Here is a 12,499-nt window from a genome sequence, read left to right on the forward strand (position 1 = left end):
TGTCTGCGTGTAAAACTTTGGACAAATTTTGAAGATATTATTTTTAAGAACTGCTATCATTGCATTGCTAATCTTTTCCTGGTGCTAATCCCTCCTTTAATTAATAACAGAGGTCTAGAATGAGAAGAAAAAAAACCATTATTCATAGTATGGTATCTTAGTCAACTTTTGTCACATAGAATATTGTCCCTCTCTGACTTTGACCAAGACTGAAAGGGCAATAATATCAGGTGAATATTACATAATATAATTGGTTGACCCCCACCCCTGCCAACAACAATCATTACCTCACCACCACCAACAACAATAATCTACAGTTTAATAGCAGTAACACACTGCCTGCCATTATGGAGTTGCTGAATTTGCCAGCCTGGTGGGAGGTTGATTGCCAATGAAAAGTTGTCAAAGCAAACTTATCATTAACATGCTCCACCACAGACTGGAAAATGGCATGACAATTTGCTGGGCTGATATAAGTGGGCCTATTGCATTAATGCCTTCACTCTGGTGTGACACATGATTGAAGGGGAAAAAGGAAGGTGCAGTGAGACCATCTGAATGCAGCTTTCATGACATCATCCAAGAATGATTAAGATAGCCCAGTATTCAGCGACTGGTCAATCTATGTGGATATTATTGAGGAGTCTCTGTTTAGGAAACTTGACTCCTGCAATCATGATCTCCTTGACTTAAAATAGGTTTACCTGAGTTAGACAAAGACTGCACTTCCACTGATTCTTGAAGGCAGGACTCACTCCTGGATGATGACGACATGTCCACCAGCAAATGCCTTGGATACCTCCATTATGGGAACTGACAACATGCATTTAAGTGTCAATGATCCCAACCTTATGGGAGGGAGCAATTTCTAAACCCTTAATGGGAGTTGGCAATGCCATGGAACCATCATGGGAATGGAGGGGGTCTTGCAGAAACCAAAAAGGAAGAAGCAGGTTCCTTCTTCCTGGCACAGTGACTTTTTGCCAAGTTCATACCTTGTCAGGTCAGAGGCAACAAAATGGACAACCATCATTGTTTACACATGCAGTGCATGGTAAGCAGGTGCTATGTGTATCTCAAGCAAACTTCATAAAGTCTGATCACACCTTGACGCATTTTTGAATTCAAGAAACAATGAACCAGAACAAGAAACAACCTAACAATGGATATAAACAGTGATAAAAGCAATGTTTTCTATATGAGGTACTGAAAAATATTCAAATTTAACAAAATACACATATATAAATGAAGATGTCTTTTGGTAAAATAAAAAAGGTTTAAGAACATGGTCAATTATTACCAGTACCGCATTTCCTAAAATTGCAATGAACAAATGATAAGCATACCAAGTATAATTTGTTAACAATTCCTGTCACAAGAATGTTTCTTTACCATATGTTGAATATGTCCTTATTAAATCTCTTTTGGATTTCAACAACAAAAGCCAAGTTTGGATTTAAATTTGAGTAGTTTAATATATGTGTGATCTGATAGACTGAAATTTAAGTCTTGACTTGACAAAACACTGTTCTATACCATGACTCAAATATATTGAGAATTATGTATCAAAAGTGTTGAGTGATAAAAAAAAATAACATGGGCACAAAAAGTGTAATATGTGTGTATAATTACAGTTCACTGTATAAAAAATGTAAATTTATTTTTGCTACAAACCTGGTCACAATTCTTTGGTATAAATGGACAAAATCCATATGGATTAGAACCAGAATACAAACAAAACACTGATAAATTACAGTGGTCCCCATCATATAAGGCCATCCCTTCTGCACTGGGAAAGTGGACTTATCAGACAGGTGGCCTTTCCAGAGGGCGAGTAAATTTTTGGTGAGATGCATATGTAATATACGCAATAAGAAAACTACATAATTCAAAGCGTCTAATATCTTCGCTTAAAAGCAACATTAATTATTAAAAGGTTCTTCTTGTCTTAAGAATAGACTTATTTCAACTGAATATGCAATAATTCTTATTCTTGAGATAAGCTAGCTACGATGTCGTAGCCTCAACTTGATTTGTTGTGGTTGAGGCTACGAACTGATCCCATATCATGTAATGGAGCCAAAAAAATCGTCACTAAAGTCAGAAAAACAAACAGTGTAGAAATCAACTACATAAGTATAATCATGTTGTGAAAGAAGTTTGGCTTATTTTGACTTTATTAAGCCCTTACATGATAAAATAAATTGGCATGGTTATTCTAACCTTATCCTGTCCACCATGACAGACAACGCGAGACTCTTGCCGTGACCCCTTTTCTACGTAAGGCTTGCCAGAATATATTTTGGATATTCTACGCTATATTATTATCAATCAAGTGCAAATAATCGCTTCTTGGTTGAATTTCAAAGTTGCCGATAAACCGTATTTACTTTAATGCGCAGATTTTCTGACCCAAAAGGCGCCAAATTTTTACTACGATTTGTTTACATTTCCAAATAAGGCGTCAATGTCCTAATATGGCACACAAACAAACGAGGCTGAGAACGGAAGTTATCATTATTTGAAATAACATGGCGGACGATCTAAACGAAAATATCGGCTGAAAAAAGTAAACGAGATTTTACAACTATTTCTACAATGATTTTCGATACTTCCGGTATTAAATAAGAGGACTACTCTATTTATTGGATTATATGCAAGGAATGTGTTTAAAGTGTTATTATTAGGCTAAAAGAGTGCCAGGTGTGATTCACACCCGGCTTGCTCCATTAACATGTATATGCTCATGTTAGTACCCTGTCCACGAGGTACGAGTAAGGGTACTAATATTAGTACTAGAGATAAGCGTGATATGTGAGCAGGTATTGTTGTCATGTGCATTGCAAAACCATTCAAAAATGTCATTTAAATCTTGGTACATACATAATTCTCTTTCCATTTTCCCTGAATAATCTCCTTATCAGTTATGACGTTGTTTAGTCTTTTCAGCACAACATTTTATATTCTAGTCTTTTCTACATGAAATTGTTCTGAAAGCCCCCCTCCCCACTCCCTGATGTTGTCGAGTAGAATAATCGACTTTCTTCTAAAGTAATAGTCTCTGTTTATGTGAGTTTTCCTTCTTCATTAACAAAAACAAGTGCCTGTGGCTATGGCAGTAGTTTTGCATCTGCAGGAAGCACAATGTAATAGATCTTTTTAGCATTCATCCCCACTGCCATACCTAGATTTGTTCCAGATGAGATGTTTTTTGCACAAAGAAATTGCAATGTTTCATCTATTTTGAAGATAATAGCATAATGTCTTCCAAGTTAAAGTGCAGACATGAAATCAATAATAAAATGTTTTTAAAGCATTAATGCAGTGTAAAACAAAGGGCATGGTACCAAGTTGAATACTGCACATGATCAAATGCCTGAAATGACCTCAAAAGTTGAATTAAAATCACTGACAAGTACTTGTAGTCTGAACTGGAAGTATTTTTGTTATCCTGTTGTGGATGAGAATGGGGTATAAATAGATACTAAGTTTATGTGTGTTTCTAATCTGCATACTGGAAATACAACCATTATGTCAACATACAGAAAAGGGCAGAAACTACCACTGACAGAAGGAAAGTCCATGAAGTTGATATATGTGTTGATAATGTATCATAGGTTGTGTATAGTGAATTGTATCAATACACGGCACAGGTGCATCATTTCACCCCTCCTACAGCTTTGCATATAAACTGTACTGGGTTTGGGTAAGATCAACATTATGTGAACTGTAAATGCATATGGTATTACATTATCTTACACTTATCTCTTAGTCATTGTGTTTTCAGTTAATAAAAAAAAAACTATTTAGCCAGGCAGCCCTAGTGCAATGGGACCTTTTGCCATAGCATAGATACTATTTTTTCATGCAACCAATTCTGTTTCAGACACCTAAATTCAGCATACATGATCTATGTTTAATGATCACTGGTCAATAATCTGATGAACATGCTTTTTATACATTAAACATAAAGTTTCTAAAAAATATAATAGGGTAGTTTCCCATGCTTATCGAATATATACGGATAGTCATATAGTTGAAGACTGCTAGGAAATACAATGTTTAACTTCTATATACTTGTAGCAGTGATAAAAAGTTTGCATTATAATGCCAAATCATCTTAAGAATGAATCTAAAATCAAGTATCAGATTCTACTGTGGGATTGGTGCTTGTCACCGGTCTTCAATTTTAGTGTTATGAGGGTGCTTGGTGTTACTTTGTGATCATGTGAAGACTAAGTGGTGTCTTTGTTACACCCTCAATATTACACAATGAAAACAGGCTCATCTGTTTCCTGCAATACTTTTTTACCCATGTCTCCCACATCTTAACCCTGTGCACCAATAATAAAATCTTTAAAAAAATGCATGCAGCTTTCCATTAGTGTATGTCCATCCATGTCTCTATTAGCGCTAGTAATGGCTAAAATTACAAAAGGTGGAAAAACTGTTAGATGGAAATTATATATTTTAAAACAATGTCTCTAACAATGAATAGATTAAAGATTTCTGGTTGTCGGCTTAGTTGCAATGTAAGTGTTTAATGGCAGTTAGTGTAACGTGTTTTTTTAAGCTAAAATCAGCACAAAACCAATGCATAAGAATGTTATTTAGTTTTAAAAATCTGATATAGACAGGAAAAAAAAGAAAACACAAACTTTGAACAGTTTAAATGGCATACATGACACTAATTCAAAATTAACATGTTTTAATCATACATAGAGGATCTCAAATGGGTAATGATTAAATACTGAATTTATGAATTGAGTTGAATAATGTCCAGCCTTGGCTCACAAAAGCTGGACATTATTTAATGAGTTTCATAAATTTAATACTAAACCATTACTCATCTGAGATTTGTTTTATCACATAGTTTTATTTCAGTAGAAATTATTTAGAAAGAAGAACAAACAATTTTGCTCATTCTGACAGACACTATCTCTTTTTGTGTGAGTAAAATATTGTTCCAAACAAAGTTGAAATTATAGTAAACATATATTATACATTTTCGATAACTATAAATCAAAGAAAAAGCGTCCATCCAAATAAACAGAACATTTTACAAAAGACAAAACATTTGTCAACACAAAATGTCCAATGTGTGTTATGTCACATTGTTTGATATGGTGAACAGTACCAGTTTCAGTTGGCTTACACAACATAGTGACAGTGTTTATGTTGAAATTTTCCACATCACAACTAAACATTACATTGCTGAGATATTTTTGTGAAAAGATTACTGGACGCAGAAATACACATATTTACTGTAATGTATTTGTGACTGAATATTTTCAGTATTTGATTTGGAACATTAGATTGTACCGAAGGTGTAAACAAATATCTTTTGATTTGGACTTGCATCACAAATTTACCAAGTAAATATGCTGTGGTTGGATAATGTTCTGTCAGTTGGGGAGACCAGTTTATGTCTACATTCTTCTGTGAACAAAGGTGAGTTTATTTACTTCAGTAAGTTCACATTTAAAAAAAGCTTGTATATAGGGTGGATACCATGCTACAGATATACTGTCCATCCATCCCCACCTTCGTTATCATCTAAGCAATACATATAGTTTTACTTGTTATTGTTCATCACTTGGGGTTTTGCCATTTTTCATATTATATGTTATACATGAAACTGCACAAACTATAAGCAAAGTGTACAGACTATATGATAAAGACTAAACATGACAAATATTTCCTCTTCTTTTTTAAAGAATAACTGTTACAAAATCGTCCTCACACCAGTACAAAAGAATGGAAATGACATTTAAAAATCTAATGAATATGTTACATTGGTCACAAACATCCAGAACAGTAGATGGAAAGTATACATTGCTTGAAAGTCATTAGAAAACTCAACCTGTTTCAAAAGAATTTCAGTCAAAATGCTAAGAAATTTAAATCCTTCATCAATTTATGACTAAAAAGACTATTTTTCCCTCTGTCTTGAAAAATACAGAAACATATATTTTGACAGATGTAACTGCAGTAAAAAAAAAAACCTACCTGACACTTGTCTGCCATTCTCACAACAATGTGTTTTGTCTACTATGTAATGCTGTCATGTATTGGTGTCCTAAATAACTATGGCTTTTTTTCAGTTTCTATCAACATTTTATAAGAATCTGAGAAATAATATTCTGACACCAAAACTGATTTAGATAAATGAAAAAAACTTTAAGAAAAATCAATCTGTGATTTCTTTTTACAACTTTTAACATGAATTACATTAACATTCATTTCCACTAAAGGTGACAAAAGATCTCAAGCCAAAAACATTGGCATAAATTGTTATGATTTTGGCACACAACAGTTATGATGCCATAGACATGGTGACAATTTGTTAGATGACTTATTTTTCATTTTAAGGATATTTTTTTTATTTTGGACCTGTCCTTTTTTATATTATTTCTAAGTACTATTAATGTCAATGACCTCTCACTTTTAAATACAATTGCCATTGTGATGATAATTATGACATCCCCAACCATGTACATGATTAAACTTGGGAATGTCCTAAACATTTCACTTGAAACTTTCATGTTTTAAATACAAATCAGGCCATTGAAGATATGAAGGGTGCCTGAGAACTTTGGGTGTTCAAAGACTTCAGACATTTTCCCCCTCAAAATGAGATTTTAAAAAATGTCTCTCATGACATGGTGTGTAACAATTAATATTTTACCAAACACTCAACATACATCAAGGATTAAGCTTAACTCATAATTACATGATTTCTCCTGAAAGAAATCTTGTTTTATCAGCAAGGAAAATGCAAGGACTTCCTAAAAGCTGTATTTCTATCTTAGAAAAACTAGGTCAAAAGTATCAAAAGCAAGAGAATATAGGATCTAATATTCAGAATTATTATGGTCTGCAATGATATCAAAATGTCTTACATTCTAGAATTGGACTTGCTGAACTTAAGGTGTAAGTTTTAATATGGGCCCCTCCATCATAAACATTTACTCAAAGTATGAAAGCTTTGGAATCAGGTAAAGTTTTATGAAAGAGGTGCCAATACATTAATCTTACTCATTGTTGAGTATCTGCACTATTTTTGCTAGTAGATAAATACAAATATATAGCTACAGGAAATATTTTCTTCTGCTGTCATTAGAATTATAACACTGAAACCTGAATAAGTAAAAATCGTGCAATGTGTGTTGCAACTCGTGGAGCCCCTATACAACTTTTTTATATAAAATAACTATGGACAATGCTCACTAATCTTTAAAGCAAATACCAAATTTGTCATTATATCTTAAACATTATTCCGTTATATCTTAAATATTTATCTTCTATGTATTTCAATGAAAATTACCTCTGCAAGAAGAACTTTGATGGCTGTCATGTTCTCAGAGGAGAGAATAAAGCATTGATCCTCCTCACAAAGAACTTCCCTCTCAAAATCTGTGTCTGGATTGCGGTCCATTTCCATGAACAGGTCAACAATCTTCTGCTTTGTTGAGACAAATTCTTTGAAACGCTTTTCCTACAAACAAGACCAATGAAACATGAACACATATAGATCTTTTTACAAAGTATTTTTGATATATTTGGCAGGAAAGAAAACAGAATCAAGTTTTTAAGAGGAAACATAAGATGTGGAAGATTATTACAAACAGCAAATTTAATGTGCTGATTGCTTTCAGTGAAAACAAGCTGTAAATACAAAAAGAACTCCATTTAGGCAAATCTTAAAAATACAAAAACATGAACTGAAACCAACCAGGGGTTATTCCAGCACTTTAATTTTTTTTGTTGAAATCCCTCCTTACATTTCGAAACAAGATTACAGTGAATGGCACATTACACACCCACCCTATTTTGAACAGTCCTCTAAGCATATACATGAAAAATTTTGTGCAGAAATAATTTTCATCTTTTACTGATCTTTCGATCTCTCGTGATGGCAAAATCAAGTTAATTCTTCCTTAACATACATTTTTATTAAAACAGCTGTTTCAAGTGACTGCTGTAAGCATTCTAAATTCTCACCAATCTACATTCACTTCTCCAAATTTTCCCATGACGTTGATCTAGTCACGCAAGGAAGAAAACACTGCCCAAAATTTTTGTCCAGCATTGACTCTATTTAGGTAAGTGTATATTTTTTTAGAACACTTTGTGTCACATATTAACCTATCTATCTTTAAAAAATGAAATGGTTGTCCCTGGTAAGTTCTTTTAATGAATCTTTCATAGTCCAAAAAATACAAACCTGAACATGTGAATAAATCTGACTTCAGTTATAAACAAAAACAATTCAGCTACACTGGTAGGGTTTTTCAGCTATTTAAAAAAAAATGATAAACAAAAACTTACATCCAAAACTGACATAAATTTAGTATAGTTAATTTTTATTCCAAAATCCTAGAGAATACAACTCATACTGAAAACGACAACAAAAACAGAATTTTACGAACTGATATTTTCCCCACTCATAGAAAAAAATGCAAGGAAATAGATTTGTCCAGCCCTGCTATAAATTAAAAATTAACCTTTTCTGCTGTGAGACTGTTGACATGCTTTTCCAGGGCTTGCAGCTGTTCTGAGGTTGGTGTACAGCCTGTGGGAATGTAGTACGGAGTTGTGCTCATCACATCACACAAGGTCTGGTCTTGATCCTTTAACTTCTTCAGTGTACGCAATCGCTCCTGCTTCTCTTTCTTTAAGGAATCTAATTTAGCTCGCAGATCCTTCTCTTGCTGTAGTATAGCAGAGCTCTTTTTCAGCTGTAAAAAAACAACAATGTGTTATTATGACAAAACCTTACTATGCATATAAAACTGTATAGGTTAAGTGTTGCTTATTCAATTCAGAAACACAATATGTATGTTGTTGTTGTAGGGTTTAACGCCATTTTTCAGCACACGATAAGCTATACATGGCGGCCAGTATTAATGGTGGAGGAAGAACCCGGGAAAACCCCGGAAAGAACCACTGACCCACGAGGAGCTACTGGCAAGCTTTCTCACATACCAATATGTATGTCTGTATGTATGTATGTATGTATGTGTATATATATATATATATATATATATATATATATATATATATATATATATATATATATATATATATATATGGTTTCATGTTTGAAAATACATTTAGTTGTGAAATCGGTTGGAATAATACTTATTAAAACTCATCTTTCCCTCCAAACATGAACTGCAGTTGCATTAGCTAATTTTATTCAAGAAAACAACACAATGTTATATGATAGTCAGATATAAACTTCCTATACAATTACTTATCTGAGTTTGTCTGACAAAACTTGCAGTAAATTTCTAGCTAACCACATTTAGCAAACAGCATGCAATGACTGCTTTTACTGAACTGTTTTTAGTTTATTCAGTGGCACTAAAACTATTGGGAGAAACAGTAGGCCAATGTCTAGTACTGTAACATACAAAGTTAAGTATGGTAAACCTCCTCCTGTTTTATTAATGCTTTTCACTGTAGTGAACTGGAAAGAAATTTTTGTTGGTCAAAGGATCTAAGATCTATACAATAGTGCTAATCCATATTTTCTACCAATTTCTCTGTCATGCAGAATCTGATGACAAACCATCAAGAAGGTGATATTTGATAACTACAGTAGTAATAGTTGTATTTCCAGCGTAGTAATATTTGTATTTTCAGCAATAAGTATGTTCGAACATAATTTGGATGCATGTAGCATATATAAAATAACAATATATGTTGATGCAGGTCAAATACGACCATTTTAAAAACCCAGTAGTTTATCAAATGTTCTCACTGTTTCATTATCACTTCACTTTTTTCTGACAACAGGATTTCTAAATGTTGTGCCAAGACCAGGCTTTGTTTCAGTATTAGAAGATACCCTGCTCATTAAGACACTTGCTATTTTCTCAATATTTTAAAGCACCTTATGTCATTAGCTAGAAAGCATGATTCATTAATTATACCTTAGCACGCTGTTCACTGTCTTAGCTTCAAAATTACAGCAAGTAATAAAGACAAAAAGGAATATATTTAAATAATTGTGTTCAAAGCACATATCTATTTAATATATAACATCATGTACTTGAGCAATACTAACAATGTCTTTTCTCAAAGGAATAAATTTAGGTTATGCAATGGTCATTGACCTTTTGTAAAAATAGACAGGAGAAGAAATGAGTTAAAATAAAAATAAAACCTTCTGACTGACCCAAATATTTTTTTAAGAATTAAACCAGATATACACATTAATTTTTCTGGCCTCATGTAACTAAGCCAAAGTACATGGTATGCTATGTTTACCAAACTGGCTAAACATGTACAGGGTTTACAACTGAAACAACACCACATAACTGAATAATTAGAAACTTGACCTTTGTTCCCTATCTACCTATAAGACTACTAAAGAGCTAACAGTTTTAATGTCTACTGCATTCAATTTGCAATTAGCAATCTTATTCTGACAAGATTCAGTTTTTAAGACATATCTTTCTTATATCTGAAAATTTCATTACAAAATCCCTAAGATTATGATGACCAATACTAAAAATATATATATATATATATATATATATATATATATATATATATATATATATATATATATATATATACACACACACACACGTGAGCAATGGAAAAAAGTTGTTAATGGATATACTGCCTGGACATGTGCATGGGCTCTACAATAAGAAACTATGCAATGGCTTACAAAATTTGAAACTGCCTTCCATAAATTTAAAAATGTTACTAATCAAATGTTCTGGAAACAAACATGTTTAAAAGGTAAATAATACTGTTTAATTTTTTTAAAATCAGCATTATCAATAAGCCAACCTGATGTCAACTTTTGCTTTATATTAGCCATGACAAATTTATACATACATACTTTATGAAGTGTGTGTGTGTGTGTGAGATTTGGATATTTAACATAGCTTTAACAATTTTTCAGTCATATCGCTATGATGTCTGCAATGTGGCAGTTTATAGTGATGTCTGGCACTGGGGCATTATGCCGCAGACATGGAGCATCATGTCCCACCCAGTCACATTATCCTGACACCAGGCTGACCAGTCTTAAAATTAACCTCTTAATGCTGAGCACATAGAGTGGCAGCTGCTAGTACCATTTTGAGTCTTTGGTATGACTGATGGGATTGGAACCTGTGACCTCCTGCATCAAAGGCAGCTGTTCTAACCATTTAAGCCACCTGAGTGGTCACTTTAAGAAGTAACAGGAAATCATAATAAACTGTCCTCAAAAGCAGAGATGTGGAAACATAACACTAAATTGGAAGAGGTATGGTAGTTCCTGTGTCAATGACACTGACAGCTACATGTATGCTCCTTTATGTTTACCAATTTTGTAAACATTGCAACCGTTCCAAATTCTAACACTGCTGTGAATGATGAAACTGTCACAGATGTTTGAATTATTATACATATTATATCTCCATATATGCCAATACAGAAAAGACTAAGGAAGTGACATTCCTGAAAAGATTTCTTGGCCAGAACAAGATGCAAAATAATACCTCAAATTCAGGTACTGCTAACTCTTGACAGAGTGCTTCCATCTCCCTTGTGTATTCTTTGATGTTTCGTAGAATCTGGTCCTTCAAAGTCTCTTCTTCATTAACCATCTCGTCCAGCAGATTTCGCAGATGGTGTAACACGGTGTTGGTCCTGTCACGTCTTTGGGCATCACAAAGTCCAAGTACATTCCAGATCTGATGAAGCTTATTCAAGGCCAAGTCTAAACAGCTTGTCAATTCAGTTTTTAGTTGTTCTTTACTATCAGAAGAAAAAAAGTTACATTTCAAAATCATGCCACATCACCAAATTTATCAATTTATTCAAGAAATATTGAAAAAATGATCCCAGTGAAACTCTGCCCAGCTCTCCCCGAAAGTAAATAATTAATTTCTAATCATCATAATTGTTCTCTCTCAAAACTTGAGCACAGATTTTGACAAAAATTATACATGCACATGCTACCTAAATGTATTTTCCTCACATACATATAGCCAAAAACGTACAATGTGCAGGTATGCATCTTGATTTAGGTTAATTTGTTGAATTTGAGTCTAATTACTTAAAATTACTTGGAATCTACTGGCTTACTGCATCAATTTAATCATGCAACATGGTTTCCTTCAGACTCCATTGGGATAATGCCTGATCTCCAGAGATGAATACAAATATCACTCAGACTACAAAAAAGACAACAAAAACACCCAGTTACATATAACAGCATTTAGCCCATAAAAGAATAATCCATGTTGCATTTTTTTATGTTATTAAAAGCAGTATGCGGGAAATGTTTTACATAACCTCTACACCAGTATGGGCAATATTTTGTATTTATGCTAAATAAAGTGCATGAAAGTACTGTACTATCATGGCTGCCGCCAGCCAGCATTAGTGACTGTGACGTCAAAGGATAGTTTTGTTTAACAATGGCCACACATATTACATAGCTGAAATTTATGATTACACTACTTCCATACAAACTAAACCTATT

General features: G+C 33.3%; 1 protein-coding gene across 5 annotated transcripts in view; it reads right to left on the reverse strand.

The window, feature by feature from the left end:
• LOC149795365 (protein regulator of cytokinesis 1-like) overlaps positions 1–12,499 on the reverse strand; it is a 61,332-nt gene that overhangs the window by 44,434 nt on the left and 4,399 nt on the right. For all 5 annotated transcript variants that reach the window (XM_089965137.1, XM_089965138.1, XM_089965139.1 and 2 more), the window contains exons 2-4: positions 11,511–11,769; positions 8,508–8,741; positions 7,328–7,498 (exon numbers count right to left, since the gene is read on the reverse strand). In XM_089965137.1, the coding sequence (XP_089821263.1) occupies positions 7,328–7,498; positions 8,508–8,741; positions 11,511–11,769 (664 nt within the window). The remainder of the gene's footprint in view (positions 1–7,327; positions 7,499–8,507; positions 8,742–11,510; positions 11,770–12,499) is intronic.

The sequence above is a fragment of the Sinohyriopsis cumingii genome, chromosome 7, assembly GCF_028554795.1.
Source record: "Sinohyriopsis cumingii isolate HCF-2022 chromosome 7, ASM2855479v2, whole genome shotgun sequence".
Taxonomy (NCBI): Eukaryota; Metazoa; Mollusca; class Bivalvia; order Unionida; family Unionidae; genus Sinohyriopsis; species Sinohyriopsis cumingii.